This window comes from Scatophagus argus, chromosome 8, assembly GCF_020382885.2.
Source record: "Scatophagus argus isolate fScaArg1 chromosome 8, fScaArg1.pri, whole genome shotgun sequence".
Classification (NCBI taxonomy): domain Eukaryota; kingdom Metazoa; phylum Chordata; class Actinopteri; family Scatophagidae; genus Scatophagus; species Scatophagus argus.
In genome coordinates, this window is record NC_058500.1 from 14,490,983 (window position 1) to 14,509,383 (window position 18,401).

At 41.6% G+C, this 18,401-nt stretch overlaps 1 protein-coding gene across 9 annotated transcripts in view; it reads left to right on the forward strand.

Moving 5' to 3' along the window:
- The window catches only part of rerea (arginine-glutamic acid dipeptide (RE) repeats a), a 119,489-nt gene that overhangs the window by 91,691 nt on the left and 9,397 nt on the right, over positions 1-18,401 (forward strand). For all 9 annotated transcript variants that reach the window (XM_046397271.1, XM_046397273.1, XM_046397277.1 and 6 more), the window contains 3 exons: positions 98-197; positions 968-1,066; positions 8,967-9,047. In XM_046397271.1, coding sequence (XP_046253227.1) covers positions 98-197; positions 968-1,066; positions 8,967-9,047 — 280 coding nt within the window. The remainder of the gene's footprint in view (positions 1-97; positions 198-967; positions 1,067-8,966; positions 9,048-18,401) is intronic.

Genomic DNA, 18,401 nt, shown 5'->3' on the forward strand with positions numbered 1-18,401 from the left:
ATTTTTTTTAAAAAATGAGCTACATGGACACTGAAGTGGTATTGTCACAGCTCTGCAAGCATTTTTAACATTGATTTCACATGTGTTGCGTCCACAGGAGCATGGCTGCCTTTGCAGGGATGTGTGATGGTGGCTCAACAGAAGACGGTTGTCTAGCAGCCTCTCGAGATGACACTACATTAAACGCACTTAACACTGTAAGTAGCCATGCAACAAGTGCAACTCCATTGCTGGAGTGTCTTTAATAGGACAATCACCATTTTGTTTAAATAGGTAGAATTGCCATGTTTTTGTGAGCTATGATGCAGCTCTACATTGATGGGCAATGATAAAGTCCCTGAGCCATTAGAGTAGCCCCCTGCAGTAAACCCAGCCACAGAGGCTTGCAATGCATTTGGCATAATGAGAGATTTGTTTGTCACACTGATGATGAATACGGAGGAATCAAGCACAAGAAAGAGATTAGAATCATCATAAACAGGGTATTTATATTCTGACTCTATAAACAGGAAAATTAACATAATGGGCAGGTCATTGTCTCTTGACCTTCTTCTCTATTTGCAATTCCAATGAGTAATGCTTGCTGATTCTTGGAGGAAAAGCTCCAGCACTGTCTGTTTCACACATTTCAATGTGACACAAGGCTTAAAGCTTTGTCACCGTCTTGTTTGTTGCCAGAGTGGATCTTTGCACGGCATCTCTTCTGATGCACTTAGATCCCTAGAAAAAAAGGTTAAGTCACTCCTGGTTGTAACTGTATTAGTTCATAGTACAAATGGGCTCAATAAAAATGTGTCACCAAAAAGTGCAGCTCATAATGTCCCTCCTGTGTTGTTGTAAGGAAAGTTGGTGCCTTCATTAATGTTCCCTTTTTTAATAAAACGGTACCTTGGTTTTTTTTTTTGTTTTTTGTTTTTTTTTTTAATCAGGATTTTAAGTTGATGTTTGTTTGTTTGATTGTCCTCAGCTTCACGAGAGCAGCTATGATGCAGGAAAAGCTCTCCAGCGTCTGGTGAAGAAGCCTGTACCCAAATTGATAGAGAAGTGTTGGTCTGAGGATGAAGTGGTAAGAAAATTATGCCTTTAATTTGGAAATGCAACAAACTTCTCATCTTTGAAAAGTATTATGCAGCAAACTGCTGCGTGTATTAAGGTGGCATACACAAGAAAATGTCATTTAAGGTATTCTATAGTTTTCCTGATATTGATTGCGTGTATAACTGCTCTTTGTCAGAGCTTAGTTTGTGTCTTTAGAGGGAGCTGTTGAGAGAAAAACAAGGCTCTTGGCCCAGCCTCACAAGCCATGAGCAAAAACACTCGTTAGTTTTCGGCTCTTCCAAGGCCCCAAGAGCAGCTGCATCCTGTTTATCACCCACAGAATAAATCTTTAGCATGGAAGTCTGGAAAGGGGGAAAGAGCTGAGGGCTGGTAATGTTAGCCTCCATTTGAATTTAGATGTGAATTTCACCACAGCTGTTGAAGGACTGGAGTCAGAAAATGGCAGCCCTTCTTCCCGATCAAACACCACATCATGGAGGGGTGGGAGGGGAATGAAAGAGCTGGATAACATTATGTCCAAAACGACAGAAAGCTGCGGCTTTGGACTTGATGCTTTATGACACACTGCACTACATGTTTGTATACCCACTCCCTTTTAAAGATAACACCACTGACTGATCTGTCTGTAGAACTCAGAAAAACAAACAGCTCCACTACTTAAACTTTTCTGCATTTGTTTTTTCCTCCTCCTGGGTGAGTCATCCTTTCCCACTTTGATATTGTTTGGTAAAGCCAAAGATTGTATTGACAGTATTTTATTGCACTTTTAATCCAGCAGCTCAGATCCAGGGGAGGTGAATGGGTTGATTTGTCTAGTAATTGAACATGATGGGCACATTTGAATAAAGCCAGAGCCCACGGCAGGACCATGGCAGGACCACGGCAAATCACAACAAATTAAGTCAGCCATCCCTTCGTGGACTAGTTAGGAGTTCGCCTTTATTTATGCATGCATGATGACGCCAATCTAAACTGCTGTGCAAAGACAATCAGAGTAGGGGACAGGCATGTTGATGGGAAGCTTTATTGCCACACTTGACCACAACAGGCCTACCGCAGACCACTTGTCAAAGAGGCATAGTAGAACCTCGACAGTGGAAGCTGTAAATAGCTGGATTCAGACAGTAAAGGTATTGCAACAGACGCAAAATGTATCGCAGGTTTTCTTGTCTGTAATGATAGACAAATATGTTCTTGAAATCTTAAAGCTTTGAACTCATTGCCTTGTTGAAAGAAAAAAAAACATATCTTTCTTATAAGGTTGAAATCTGCATAAGAAACGACAGTATAACCCAACTGATATTTGATATGCTTATTTGAGTCTGTTACCAACATGTGATTCATTTTTACATACAATGACAGAACAAGTTAACATGCTGTTCTGTAGTACTTCACAGGAAGATAGTAACATTGCATTGTTGCCCGTTTAATTTATTCTGTAACCTCTGTCAGGCAACTCTGTCCACACTCTCACAGAGGAGTTTCATCATGTTCAGACAGCACTATGTAAGTTAAGTTTTGTGTCTGTGGGTGGAGGCTGTCAGCAGGCAGTTTCTGCTCCACCTGCTCCTCAGTGTCCACAGCCTGCAGAAGCAGCATGTTGACTCTAGCTAAGGACACTGCTTCCAGTGATCTGATCACCAGTTGTGCCTTTTCAGCTCTGCAGCCTTGAGGGACAGGTGTAAATGTAGCTCCAGCCTTGATGCACTCAGAGAAATCAGCCTTCTTGCTGCTCTTTATTTATTTATCACCCTCTGCTCTGCCTCTCCACCCCCTCCTCATCCATCTCACCCCCCCTCATTATTCCTGCCTGCTCTTTTTTCACCCCACCCCTGCATTCTTTAAAGATGTGAATAAAAGTGACAGCGGAGGCTGCTGGAATGGCAGAATCAGCCTGTCTGCAGGGTCACTTGTCACCCTCTGCTCCCCCCCTTGACTGCTCCTGTCCCCCACCCCACCTCTCTTCACTCTGCTTGCAGCTGCTGCCACATAGCACATAATCCTGGACCTGGCCTCAGCTCTCTAGAAAGAAGTCTAGAAAAATATTTGTCTCCCCACACGCAGTGCACAGAAAGATGACACTGCTGCCGTGATCATGAGTAAGCTGTTAATAGCTGCAGAGTGTTTCATCTTTATTCTCTTCCTGCTGGCTCAGAAAACCATTTCTCTCCAGCAACATTTGTTTCAGTCAACCGGTGAACGGTCTTCCATCGTTAGACTATTAGTGCAACTTTCAAAAACTGACTCCATCTTCTCGATGTGGGCACTGCTTAAAAATGGTAACTGTGTATTACACCAAAGAACTATATGAAATGTTAGGAAATAACAATAAAATTCAAAATATTTCACCAGAAACGTCTAGTGTGCTGTCCAACCTGCTTGTAGCTGTTGTGTACCCAGCGGATAGAGGAGTGGTTGATTTAACCGCCAAGAAAAGTGGAAAATATAATCATTAATATAATTACTGTTATTATGGGTGGGTGAGAACGTTTTAGAAACCTGAGGGAGACGATCCCACTGCACCACTCTCTTCCCATCCTTTTGGTTGTGTGATAGTCTCCTTGCGTAAAATAAACTCTTTTTAAACCAAGAACAAAAATACACTTCAAATGAAAAACACACAGGTTGGTGCTTTTTGTTGCCATTAATTGTTTCTCCACTGATTTTGTTTAGCAAAATAGCTATAATGTTACAACAATGAGTTGATCTCCTGTATAAGTAACCACTTGTTGTAAAACATGAAACCACAATTAGCTGGCAGCTTTTTAGATCAGAAAACTCGTGTTACAGCCTGTTATGCAATGAACAGTTTCTGGTGACTGAATCTTGGGCTGTACGGATGCATGTTTTGGATTAAAATGCATATGTGATGTATATTGAAATAAAGTTGGGACTCAGAGATCGTAGAATATTTTATTAAGTGGCGACTTCAGTTTTGTTAGTTCATATTATAGTGTGAGTTTTTGTTGGACAAGAGGTATTTGGGAAAACAGAGACTACAGTATTTAGAATACAGCCATTGCCGTTTGTTGCAGTAATGAAGTATTATGTCTATTTTGACTTTTTGTTATTTACTCTGTAGCTGTGAAATGTGTTATATTATTAAGCAGATTAGATCATGAGTCTCATCATTCAAGATATGACGACAGTTATATTTAAAAATATAATATATATATATATATATATATATACCTCTCCAACAAAAACATATCTGGTGTGTCCCTACTCACACAAATATTAAATATTAAATTCACAGCCAGCCTCACATTTAGGGCTGTTCTTTGTTCTCTCTCGACCTATAGTGAGTATCAAATGAATTGATTATATGGTAGGTTATTTATTCAAACCTGTCTCAGTAATATCCAAAGTCAGTATTACATCACCATATTAATTCCTTTGCACCTACCCTACCTACAGACGTGGCGAAGGTCATCAAATTATTTTTGCTCCCATTGACTTGATAAAATGAAATTGTCTCCTCACACGACACTGCTGTCATCCCTGATTGTAAATAAGTGTTGCTAATAATGCATTGGCCAACAGGAGGTGCCATATAAACAATCAGAAGCAGCAACAGCAGCAGCAACAACACTCGTGCTGCATGTTGCCATGTCAGAAACAGGGAGGCTGAACCATGACTGCTGTGGGGCAGCAGGTCTATTCCTCAGCCAGATGCACTGTGCCGCGGCTTATCTCCGGCTGTGCCTGCAGCTGATGGATGACTGGAGCAGGCCGCTGACACTGGTAGGAGGGGGAGGGAAGAAGATGAGGACAGAGTGGCGGCCCCCCAGTGGTAGAACACAAGCCTACAGACCTGAGATGTTTAACCCGACCAAAAACACCACAGGAGGATCAAATACAACATGCCGCCCTGCATCCCCTGCTGCAGGCTGTAGATTATTTCAAAGTTAGACAAGCGGCTTTACTTCAGCAGTCCTCATCTGCAGATGGAGCTCTGTTTGCTACACCCAAAGACTTCTGAGTCAACAGTGCATTTTATCACCCTTATGGTACAGTGCCAGCAATGCTTTTTAGGGTTGTTTAGTAACTAAATAGCAGGCAGGATGGGTGTGTGCTGGAATTTCCTGTCACCTTTTGTGTCAGTACAAGCCAAAGGAAGCAGAGGATTTTACTTTGCCTGGTAAAAAGGTGGCATAACATGTCCATTTTTATGACCGTGTAAATACATTAGCAGGAACGGTGTTTTAACACTATTTACCGATCGAACTGTATATCTCCCTTTATGTCTACATTAATTTTAGCATATCTAAACATAGCTCTTTATCTCAATGTATGGTGTCAGTGCAAAGAGGATGTGGGTAGTCTAGTGTCTGCGGTCTCACCCCCTCTTCTTCAAGCATGTTGTGATTTCCTCTCAGTACCCCGTGGCCAATCTTATTACTTGCAGATATTTCATAACAGACAGCAGTGTTTTTACCCTTTGGTTTTGGCGAGTAGACTGACTGTCCCCAGCCGTCTGGGTTTATACACAGTCGGCTTTGAAAGGTCAGCTTTAAACAACAAGTCAAGTATAATGACTCAATATTGAGTGAAAGTGGCTTTGTTTGCTGTTGGATGGTCTTGCGTCAGTGTTTTCATGAAATGACATTTAGCAGAAATTGTGTTCCATGTGTGAGCCTGCACTCTGTTTGTCATCGTGATACCATCTTTGTGCATTTGTCTGCATTATCTTAACCAGTTTTACAACTGCCAACAATCAGCTCTCGAGCAGGAAGTGCGCACACACAACAATGGCCTATTGAATCATTTTTTTCTCGTTCTCCTCCTCCTTTTATATGTCTGCTCTCCAGCTTCACAATAGTTCTCTGTTAGCCTCCGAGGGGGAAACTTAGGGCGGCTGAAAAGCGCCAGCTCCCTGGAACACACTCAGAGAGAGAAGCCTGTTGTTCCTGCACAGCGGATGGCTATTTGGTAGCGCTTCCACCCTGCTCACCCCTCCTCCTCCTCCTCCTCCTCCTGCTCTCTCTCGCTTGCTTGCTCGCTCTGGCTCTCTCAGCCCCTCCTCCGGCCGCTGCGTTGCCTAGCAACGGAGGGCTGGAGCAATCGGAGCAGGGGCAGAGCGATTCGGGGAGCAGATTGGCGGATGATTTATTAGCTGGGCTGAAGAGCAGTGAGCCCAGGCAGCTGAAATGGAGCCTTAAACTGGAGCCGACGTGTAGGGAGGGAGGAGGGAGCCAGCAAGAGAAAGAAAACTGGGGGGGGGAAGAAAGGGAGCAAGCACTAAGCTCCTCTATGGAGACGTACGGACAGACTGTGTAAATAGTACAGTTGGGAAACATAATTAAGGTGACATAATTAGGACAGACACACAGGCTGTACAGACGGGTCTAATTGTCAGCTCATCCTACTGTCACTGCGAGGCTTCTCCTCTACGGTCCCTCAGTGGTGGAATGAGTAAACAAACTTGATTAGGTCAGCAGAATCCTTCCCTGTCTTCAAAAGTCATTTGAAGACTTACCTCTCCACTCTAATATGCTCTTTCTCTTGATCCTTCTTCGCTTCTCCGAAAATTGTGATTTGATATGCACTTAAGTGGTGCTGTGGCATGTGGGAATATCTGCTGTAACTGATTGCTAAGGCACATACTCTCAAATACTTCTCATTTGTATTTTGCTTTTGAAAAAAAGATGCAACACACTCAACTTGCTGCTAAAACAGAAAATAAACACATTATTGATGCAACTCATTGTTAGGAGTAATTTGGGATGATTAAAATATTTGCACATCCTGTGTAAGATTGCACATTTTTTCCCCACAAACGTTCCTGAAGCTAATATTTCAAAAGAATGTTGAGCGCACCCTCGTCATCACTTGTCAAACGAGCCCTGTAATGTTGATCCACTGAAACTCTGCAGTGGTTGTATGTAGCTCTGTGGAGGTTTGACTGACAGTCCAAATGGTAATCTGCTCTTAACCCCTCAAGTGGTTTGAGATGGGTGTCCGATGTTGGGGGGGGGGCTTGTGTTGGATACGGCTCCATCTACTGGCTAATCAGCTACTGCACTTTTAGAATGATGAATGCAAATTAGCTGCTGCCTCTTGTCACTGTGAGGACAGGCTCTTTCTTGTTTAGCCTGTCAGATCTGTCACATCTAGCTTTTGATCAGGCCTCGATTATTTAGTCTGGACTAACTTAGACTTATACTTTGATGCTTTGTTGCTCACAGTTACACAATTAAACTCTACCACTTGAGATTATTTGGTTTGTTAGCATAATGCGTATAAATACAGTCATTCATGCCCTTTTGTTGAGATAGCTCTGTCTTTCTGGCCTGTAATTTCTCCTCCTGAAAGACAGTTTTGTTTTGCAGCTGGCGGTGTTGCTTCTGTAAATTTGGCCTTTGTTCCCCACCAAAGCTGGGTATGTAAACAGTCTGTGGTTACATAATGTACTGTACATGGCATGGAAAATGAACTCCTGATATTCAGCAGAGACTCCATGTCTGGTTTTTCTTCTCACTTGTCTCCTTCAACCATGTCCAAGACCTTTCTCCACACAAATTGTATCAGCCTGCATTCTCTCTCAGGCTGGCAGCTAGCTGAGTTTGTGCCTCTGTGTATGAGTGTGTGTGTGTGTGCTCAACCAAGCACATTTAAAGGACTGTTGTAGTTTCTGTTTCAATGAAACCTTCGGTGTAGTTTTAATTACAAACAGTGGCCTGGCTTTTTCTGTGTGGGGGTGGAGACATGAAGCTCGCTTGTGCAGTGTTAGAGGATCTCGAGCAGCCTGAAATGAGCACTGTGCCTGATACTAACATGAAGCGGAAGGCTCCACTCCAGGTTTTCCAGCCTGCTGCAAACCAGAGGCTCTCTTGCAGAAAGATCACATGTAAAGCCTTCCCCTTTGTAGTGGAAGAGCAGAGAGTGACAAGCTATTTCTTGCTTGTAAAAAAAGGAGGAAAAAAAGCAGTGTACCATCGGAGACGTTGTGGAATTGCCCCGTTAATTGTTCCTTTACCTGTGGCTGGACATAGAGATTTGCGCCGTGCTCCTTGAGGACTTTTCCCTGCTTTTTGCTGGAGTTACTTGGTGGAAACGGTTGGCTGAGATCACTGAGGAACGGGGCTCGCCTCTGGAACAAGAAAGTAAATCTGCTGGTTGTCTGCTTCACTGGTTATGAATGTTTTCAGCCTCCGCTTTTTATGGCTCGGAGTCCGTGGCTCTTAAAGGAGAAGAAAGATATTTAGATTGTTTAGCCCTTTGGTATTTCTTCGTTTCTGGTGTTGTTTTTGTGCCTATTGAGGTGAGGTGGTGTGTCCACATTCAGTTTTCATTTCAGATTAAATCCGATATTGTGAAGTAGCAATTTCTGTCTGTCATGCTGTTCACCTCCTTTCCCTCATGTGCGCGTTTATTTATATGTTTAACATTTTTACGTTTTCTTTGCTTTTAAAATTGCCACAATGTATAGACAAAAATAGAAACTGTCCTCATTTCTCAGTGAGGTTTTTTTTTTTAACTCTCAAGTTTGGGTTTTGACTTTAAACTTAGCACTTATGGGATTAACAACATATACACTGGTGTGTATATTTTTTATCATAGATTATGTTTTTCTGACTGTATTTTCTCTGCACATGAAAATGCAAGTTTAATCTCGGCGTCTCTCCCTGCCTTACTTGTCATTTCCTCTCTCGTTTTGCCCTGACATGGCTGTGTTTTCTCCTGACTTTAAACGGCTACAGAGGTTTCTAGACAGCAGATCAAACCTCTGCAACCACAAACTAGCGAAATGAAAACAATGTTTTTTGTCGTGGTGCTAGCCAGTAACTTTATGTGGTCGCAGTTTAGCTGACTTCACAGATACTAACTGGGTCTTTTCTCTCTCTCTCTCTCTCTCTCACTCTCTCTCTCTCTCTCTCTCTGGCTTCCTCTGTGAAAAATTGCAGAAGCGCTTCATTAAAGGGTTGAGACAGTTCGGCAAAAACTTCTTCAGGATCCGGAAAGAGCTGCTGCCCAACAAAGAAACGGTAAGATGATTAGTTTCTCTTTATGTGTGAACTTTTTCAGTGTGTGTTGTGTGTGTGTGTGTCATTTGTTTTATAGCACTGCAACACATAAAATGAGGTACATGTGGTTTGCTCATAACTAATACAAAAACTGAGGAGTAAAAACATTTTTAGTGTGATGTTTTGACCATGGCGGCTTTCTAACCCAGAGGCCTTATCGATAGCAAGTAAGTGCTGCCTGTCAACAACTGTGCTGCAGTGTTGTCGGATCTCCCCTCAGGCTGTCTGTGGAAAAGGAACAACTTATTATACCTGAGAGGAGAAAAAGCTAAATGTACATTACAAACCATTACACTTAGAAGCAACACGCTGAACATTAATTAGCACCCTCTGTTAGCAAGTAGTAAACAAGTCGTGCAGATGTGACATGAACCGCTGTGTTTACAGCACATCTCGAGTATCTCATGGTTGCGCTAAAGTGTTAGAGCAGCTCTTCAGATTTCTTTTGTGTGTTTGTTTATGTATTCACCCAAGTAGTTAAATCTAAAAAAGCAAAATGGCATAACCAGGCATTAAAAAGCAGGTAAGGACAAGAGGATTTTACATGAACATGAAATCTCTACTTGCTTTTAAATCCAAAATTAGATTTAGTTTCTAAAAGTGGCAAATTGAAGTCGAATTCAGATTGATAAAGAATTAAGTTTAAGATGTAGAATCGGCTTGTGCGTGCAAGCGCCACTGATGTCAACAAGCCTTAAACAGCAACTGAAAATATTAATAACTTAGACTTTTTGCCGTCAAGTGTGAGTCCTTTCAGTTGGAGAGTAAAAGAAGATTACATATGCTTACTTTTGTGACTCATTCTTCTGCTTACATTTGAAACACAGATTATCATGCCTTTAACTATTTTGAGGGTTAAATTATAGTGTGTCTTACATCTTACTTGTTCTTCCTGGTAGTTTTAATGTTTGTCAGTCTCTTGAGGAAAATTTAGTTGGAAGAAAACAAAATGATTTAATATCAGGATTTAAGCATCTCTCATAACTGTGTTGTTTATATAGACAAGCAGAAGGACGTTCGTCTTGTCAGTTTCCCTCCTCTGTGTGTGTGCTTGTGTGCACTCGTCTGTGTTAATCAGCACTGAACAACTGTGTGACTTGTCTCATGGGTCAGATGCAGATCTAGCAATGATTAACAACAGTTGACCTTATTAAATGTAACCATTATGTGGAAAACAAAACATGGCAACCACACAGACTTTTTTTAAAACTGAATGGGAGCATTTCACCTTTGTTTTGTCTTGTGTATCTGCTCAAAGAAAACTTTAGATTTTTTTTTAATTATTATTATTTATTTAATTTTTTTAATCTCATCTGCAATTGGTATTAAAGGGAACATGTTGTACAAGTTGCTTCAAAGTGTGACTTAGCTGTTAGATTATTCCTAGATATGCATGTTATTCATAAAGTACTGCAGACCTTGCGGTTTCTTTGAGGCTACTCCTTCTGGAAGCACGCCGATGCAGTGCTGACACAGACATCAAAGGAAAATCAAAGGTGTTTGTCATACTTCTCGCCACTTCATTACCTTGTCTGCTGGGAGGATATTTCAGCCTTGCTTCTCAACCCCCCACCCCACCCTACACATCATGTAATATTTTTACTTACGAGCTCTTTAGTGTCACCTACTTTATGCCATGTTTTTTTATTCCTCAAAACCAATTTGAGCCTCTTGAATAAGAGATTAAAGTGTATGAATACAGTTTCCTCACAGTGGTTTCTTCAATTATTTTTTACTGGTTTTGAAATATACGACTAGTCCGGTTGATTGGCTATAAAGGAGGTATTAATGTAATTCAACCTGGAGGGGGAGTCTACTTGGCAGGAAAGGTAATCGACCTCCTCCAGGATCTAGGCCTGCCACCACCACAGAGCAGAGACAGATAAATTTTTCCCCTGCAAACGGAAAATAAACTGCCCTTTAAACATATGAAAAGAGGAGAAGATGACTGGGAGAGCAAGGGGAGGGTCGCAGTGGCTGGAGGAGAAGGGTTAAGATGGGGCGTTAGCTCAGTGCAGACGCTGAACAGCCTGGGTTGTTGCACAGGGAGAAAAAAAAAACTTATGATTGAACTTACTTTTGTGCTGTAAGACTGATCTAAGCAAGTGCCAGTCAATACCCCAAGGAAAACTCCATTTATTTTGTACCTGCTCATTCCCAAATCCTGTTTATGGAACATGAGTGCGACAATATCTCAAGATATTTTAGGTCTGAGAAACAGAGATTTTGCACTATCTCAGCTGACAGCCACACATTTCTGTTATTCTGCTTTTATGCTAAGCTGGAGAAAAACAAGTTTGTGGCAATTAGGGCATCACTATAGTCCTGACCGGACTACTGTCATTCAGATTGGAGTGCTTAGCGTAAAGCCCTGATATCCAGTACAGCGTGTCTACCCCTCACTGTTCCTCCTGCTAGCCCCTATTAGCTCCGCTGCCCCTGAAGCGCCAGCGCGGCTCGAACAGCCAGTGCCAAGGGTAAGCACCCAGCGCTGAGTAAACACACCAGGCCTGACTAACACTCAGGAATGCTTTATATAAAGTCACATAAAGGCCCAGAGGGGGAAGTGGGTGTGTGCTCTGACCGTCTGCAACTGGCTTTGCTGCCACCATTTCCTTCACTCCAGAGAGGACGTCATGGAACATGAGCTTGCTGCTTCCAGTGTTTAAACAACTAAATATGCTGAAATGGCAGATCACAGATAACTCTGTGCCTGATGTTTGCACTGGAAGGGTTTTCATAAATGTGTGGTTTCAGAGGATATCAACAGACAGTATTTGCAGAACAGATTTGTATCAGCCACAGCTCTGTTTGCTATACAGCCAAACAGAAAAATTGACAGTTGAAAATTAGATCAAATTTGGACGCGTACTCTTTGGCTTATTTCCATATGCAACTGAACCCAAATATTTAATTGGTGGGAAAAAATAAAGCATGCAAACTTGCTGATGTTGTTAAGATTTTAGTGTGCAAATATACTAACATAACTGGACTTTGACTACTTTAAGGTCAAAGTCTTTTTTAGTGTTTAGACACCAGTTCTTTTTCAGTGTGGTGAAGGTACAAAGTAAAATGTGCTTGTGTTTTTAGGCCCTATTAAAGAGAATATAATTTGCCTGAAAATACAAATAATTTGTTTTGTTTTAATTTGCGTATAGGTATATTATGTATTTATTTATCATAAAAAAATGTTTCACAATAGAATACAGCAACCATAACCTAATAAACAATTTACAAGGATGCAGAACAAAAGCTTTGAGTATCCGTGTATATTTATCAGTGCAGTTTTTCCTTAAGGCTCCGCTCCTGCATCCTGTTGTTTGTTCTTTCTTCACTGCTCACCTTTACTCCATTTTTAAAATATTTAAGATCATACAGTATATTGGCACAGAATTATCATTAGCATCAACACACTTATTTGTATTCATGTGATACTTATGTAAAAAAAATCATGTGAAGAGCCTAGATATTAAGAATTTTATAATATTGATTTAGTAATGTAAGGCAGTCAACTGGTTGTAAATGTAAACCTACATGACAGAGGAAGAAAAAAAAATAAAACATTCATCTGATTCATAGAGACATTTTTTTTGCTGCTGGTTCTTGCTTTGTTTTGGCACGGAGGTGGAAATACATAAAGTGGCAGTGTGTTAAAACAGCTAACTCGGGTGATGCCACAGTGTGGATGTGTTTTGTGTTAACCTTACAAGTCAAACAAGTGTCCTCAGATGGCAGTTTCCAACAGCTAGGCAAGTAGCAGTAATAACAGAAAAATGCTTGTGTCTTGGTTTGCCTTTCGATTGTGGCAGAGCAGTTCAAGGCGTAGAAGTCATTGTGACTGCAGAGCACGTCATAATTTTCAGGATGTGTGACCTAAGCTATATGTCTAATTTTTTAAACGTTACCTCTTTTCTGTCGGCACTAAGATCAAGCAGGAAATGATGTGCTTGCGACTCTTGGAGTATCTTGTTCTCGGAGGAAAAAATAAAAAGAGAGCACACCCCACCCCACCCCCCACCCCTCCAGGCCCTGTCATTTACAGGATGGCCAACGGGAGAACAGTGTTCTCAACACAACCTCACAGCAGATGTTTGCCCCGGTACAATCTGTACAAACGTCAAATTGAATTCATTGCCATGTCCTTAGCTCAGCAGCCAGAACCTTGGGGATGACTGTGATTATAAATACTTTGGTTCAAACACTAATTAAACTAGCTACAAACTACAGGGGCCTGGTCCAATTGGCAGCAGCTGTCAGCAGGGTGACAGAACAGCTTTCGTGTTTGGTAAATGATATAACTTGTTTAGGCAGTGAAATCAGTGTCAGCCGATGGAAGCTCAACCAGCATGTATTGATGTTCCTTCAGCAGACCACAGGCAATTTAGCGTGGCAGAGTGAATGCAAAATCTTTTTCAGCCTAATAGATGGTACACAGAGAGCTGGAGCTCCCTGTGTAATTGAGTTCTTTGGTAGGCTTCATGTTGTGGTTTTTGGGGACTAGCTTATCAGCAGAACCTGCAAGATCGACCCTCCAGCAAAAAAAGGCACTGTTGCCATCCAATCTGCTTTCACTGGCAAAAGCGCTTACAGTAGGAAAAACACGAGTGCTGATTCTTCAGCATGTGCATCCCTGACCTGTGAAAGCAGAGCTTATTCAGTCATTCTCCAGCAGAAAGGCTCAGCGCAGCAGGGAACGGTTGTCTATTTAACCATCTTTCACATACTCTGCTCCACCAGCCAAGGTCCTTTTGCTACTCAGTCACTGCTGTCTGCCGGCGGGCTTTCCGACACCACAGTGCTGGAGGTCTTTTTCTGAATCTGCTGCATGCATGTGGCTGATAGCTTGAATATTTAACCCCTGAATTTTATTTCACAATATGAATAAAATGTTAATTGGAAAGCTGCATTGTATTTTATTTTTTTTTTTTATCATTTCAATAGCAGCCAATTGAGAAAATCTAAAAGAAGATTTTATGAAACTAAAGAGGACACCACCTCATTATTTTAAATTTTATAGAACTTTTTTTTTTTGTCACCTACGACCTGTTCATTTTGCAGGACTGTTCTTATGTTAGTGTTTATATTTTTTATTACTGATCATTTTTGGGGAATTGGGTGCTTGTCCCAAACCAGCTTTTAGAGCATAATTTAAAGTCACCTGTAAAATTTACAGGTACTTGAATAGGAATGCTGTTTAAAAAGCTTAAAATAACTAAACATTTCCAAAAGCAAGACATGTTAAATGGCCCTTTAGGCATCTCAAATACACTTCTGACCTGCTCTATCATATAAGCATTTATGAAGTTGCAGTTACAGCCCTACAGTTACAGCCAGCAGGAGGATGATAGAAAAGTCAAGTACCACTCACTGAAACGATACACTGTAAAACCTGTCATGGACGATGAAGAATATCACATCCAGGGGTCGAGCACATACATAATTAAACCCTGGTTTGATTTAGCTCAGAGAAATACATCCCCCCTTCACCTCACTGAAATGAATCAGGAAGCAGTCCTGCCTCCTCGGGGCTGCAGACTGTGGAGGAAGCAGGAGGAGCACAGGTTCATGCTGCACTAATGGATGTTTACACAACTCACTGTCAGCCACCAGAACCCAAAAATCACATGCTGCCTGCACGCTCCACTGTCACAGCTGCTGTGCAACTGCCACAAGTTTTTAGCAGAGACTTTTATTCACTAAGAGAGTTTTTAGGAAGGTTTGTGGTTGGATTGAATGTTGATTGTCCATTGTTATCCTGTGCTGGCTCTTTATTCCTCTCTCGCTGCTCTCCTCCACACTCGGCCCTCCCCCTCCTCAGCTCTCCCCTGTTCTCTCCTCCTTCCCCTGCTCTTGCCAGTAACGGCCTTAACCGTTTGGCTTCATGTCAAAGCAGGGGCCTTTTGTGGCTCTGTCACAAATCTGCCAGGAAAAACAGAAACCATCTGTTCAGGCCTGGGCCTGAGAGGGGATGAGGGTGTAAATACATGAGTTTAGCCCTCGCCCTCGGCCCTGCTCGCGCAAGCAGGACCACCGAGCCCAGTGGAAGATCCTGCACTCCCACTCAGCCTCAACCTGCACTCCCACACACATTTATACTGTAATCTGCAGTGCTGGTTAATCTCATTGATTCTGAGTCTTACTAACAAGAATACATAGTCAAACCACAGTGATTGAGTACAAAACTGAACAGAAATTATTTTTGTGAATTACAACATCACTCACTATTACATTACAACTGTTTAGAGACATTTAGAGGGCATATTTTCTTTCGTTACCTGTTGACTTTGGCCACAAAAATAAGTGCGCTTGCCCTCAAAGAATTCTTTTTATTTGAATGATAAGATTAAAATACTGTGAAGCTGTTAAAGCAGTACATACATACATGCATATATCTGTCCTATCTATCTACCACCAAGCCCAGTGGAAGATCTGTATGGGATCTATATATAGATCGATAATTTGTGCCAGCACGAAATTTATTTTATTATTCTGCGTTTGTTCAGATATTACTATAAAGATCAGAGATTATTTTAAAGAATTAATTTATGCAAATTATTACAATAAATGGAGACAGATTTAAAAATCTGTGCGCAAAGGACAAATATTTAGCCATGTTTCCCAGTGATGGTTGAGTCAAGAAAACATGGTTGCACATAATCTCAAACTCCAAATCCATTTCACACATACGTACTTGTCTGTAGATGAGCATTTTAAATGGCAATGACTGAAATGGAAACTCTGAGTGTCGTGATTGGAGGGTAAGCCCTTTCCTTGTCGGATAATCCACCGGCCAGAAAGCTCCTGCAGATGGAAGCAGTCTAAAAGGCCTTATAATACAGAGCTTATGTTGTCACTATCTCATGTTCTGCGAAGCAGCAGCACACTCTGTACCGCTCTGTAGTGATTTAGTAGACTGGGGGAAAATTATGGTGCAGAGGCCAGTGCCAATCTACATTTATATTTCAAGTGTTTCTGTGAATTTTTACCAGATACCGATGAACTGTTACAGAGACAGGCTCATAGAATTGTTTCTGCTTTACCTGTCGTCATTATTTTATGAACAAATGGCAACTTTACCCGAAAGCCTCAGTAATTACACATACTTGATGGTTAAACACCCAATCATGGAGAAGAAACACAACGTAATGACAGCTAAAGTGTGGCTGCAGGCATAACAAAGTGACTTTGATAGAGAAAAGAAGATAGTTATTGTGTGAAATAGGATGTATGTGGCTTCAGGGCAACCAAACTTGACGTGTAGGCAGGCTGAAAAGTAATCTGTCAATCTTGTTTTTACAGTAAATGTCAGCACAGAGCCTCTCTCAGACACAGGAAGGCCATGTTCATCTTCAACGGCACTTCCCTGATCATATGTATCTCCTTATTCAAAGTCTTGCCTGTGATGCAGGCATCCATCTGTCTTTTGTCATTGTGACTGCATACATTATTACCGTTCATGAAATGAAACTATATAACAAACATGACAAAAAGTTGAAGGTTTTGGTTTTTGGGAGTTTTTTTTTTATGGAAGCCCAGAACTCATTTTTTTCTTCTCAATTCATCAAGTTCACTCTGAATTTGTCAAGCTGCTTCTTTTGTTTTCCCCTTTCCATTCACTCACTGATGTACCTGTTATTCCCTTTCAAAAGCCCAAGTTAATGTTTTCATTAGCCCCTGTCTAATGTAATGGTACTTGACACAGTGTAAGTGATGGAGAGGCAGGGTGACCTTTCTCCGTGTCTGCCAAGCTGTTGTTCAGGCCGTGTGGTTGTCAGCCTGCAGCGAGGAGGCTGAGAGGCACTGCTGAGAACAGTCATTACGCACAGAGCAAAGCCAGCGCTCGGCACCACTCGACACTTTTGATCTGCACATTTCAATTAGATTTCACATCAGGACGCCTGCCTTCCCTCAGTTAGCACCTGCGCCCTGCCCTCCCAACTGGCCAGCCAGGCTGAAGAGGGAGGCGCATGGGAAATGACCAGAAAGTCCTGTTACCAGCCTGATATAGAAGCACAAACTCACAGCAACATAATAGAGCATTTTTGGAGCTATAATGGCTATTAGCTGCTCTGTTCCTGGCATGACCTTGGACAAAAATAAATAAAATGCTTATCTGAAGTGCTGTAAATGTTCCACAAGTACAGGGTTAATCATTTGTTCTATAGCTACTTGTTTTTTGTATTTTAACATACCCCTACTGATTTGTCTCTGCTGAGCTCCTACATGTGGAATCATTCCCAGTTCTCCAAATGTGCTCACCTGCAACACTCTGAAAAGGCTAAATAACCCAGTCAAGCTGTGGGTCTTGGGACAGTCCCAGCAATAACTTTGCCATAACACAACAGCACCTTAATTTACCCTGAAATTTAAGAGGGTTTCATTGAGCTCAGACACCCTCAGTAAATGTTCCTACCACTGCTTTGCCTGATAAGAACAAGTGCTACAGCCACTGGTAGATATGAATTTCCCTAAGAGCCACATGAAAGGAGGTCTTACTGAATGGGCCTAAACCCACTGAGTCAGAGCAGTGATTGAGAAAGGTTTAATGTCAGATACCCATATGATTTGTTGAAGCGATAAAGTAGCGCAAAAATAGCTGGCCAATCACTGACCTTTGTTTTCTCACTGCAAACAGCAAAACAGCAACTAGCCTCAAGTAGTTTTGTATTTCACGAGATAAGGTAAGAAATCAAAGCTGTAGTTAACCTTTATGTTTCCCATTAACATCAGCCTATAAAACTGCTTTTGCTGGCTTTATCACTTTATCATTTTCTCTTCTTGGTAAAATAGAGTTGAGTGAGAAGCTATTGAAAATGATCCATTATTTCATGAAATCCTTTCCTGACATTGTTTGTTTTGGTACATTTTGATAGAAGATGTTAAGCTGTTGCTGAAAAGCTGTTAATGCATTTTAGACAGCTATGCACTGACTAATTTATGTCAAGTTTCTCAGCTGAAGCGAAGAAGGAAAACAATCGATAGCCATTAAACTCTGGGAGCTTTGTTGAACAGCAGTTAAACAGACCTCAAACAGTAGATGGGTGCCCTCTGGGCTTTAGAGATTACAGGTGACTTACTGCTCACCCAACAATCGCAACACACCTTCATGAATTTGTTTCAGAGGCAGAGGAAGACCACTAATAAGTGAGAGTTCATGGTGAGGAGGAAAAGGGCAAAGCCCCACAGGAAACTACATAATTGTCCCTGACTCTTGTCGCCGATTTTCAAGGCTTGTGTGTTATGAGTGTGGCCGGAAAGTGGTAGTTAATATGCACAGGCTGCCTCAGCAAAGTGCTTTCTGATCCATGATTGCAT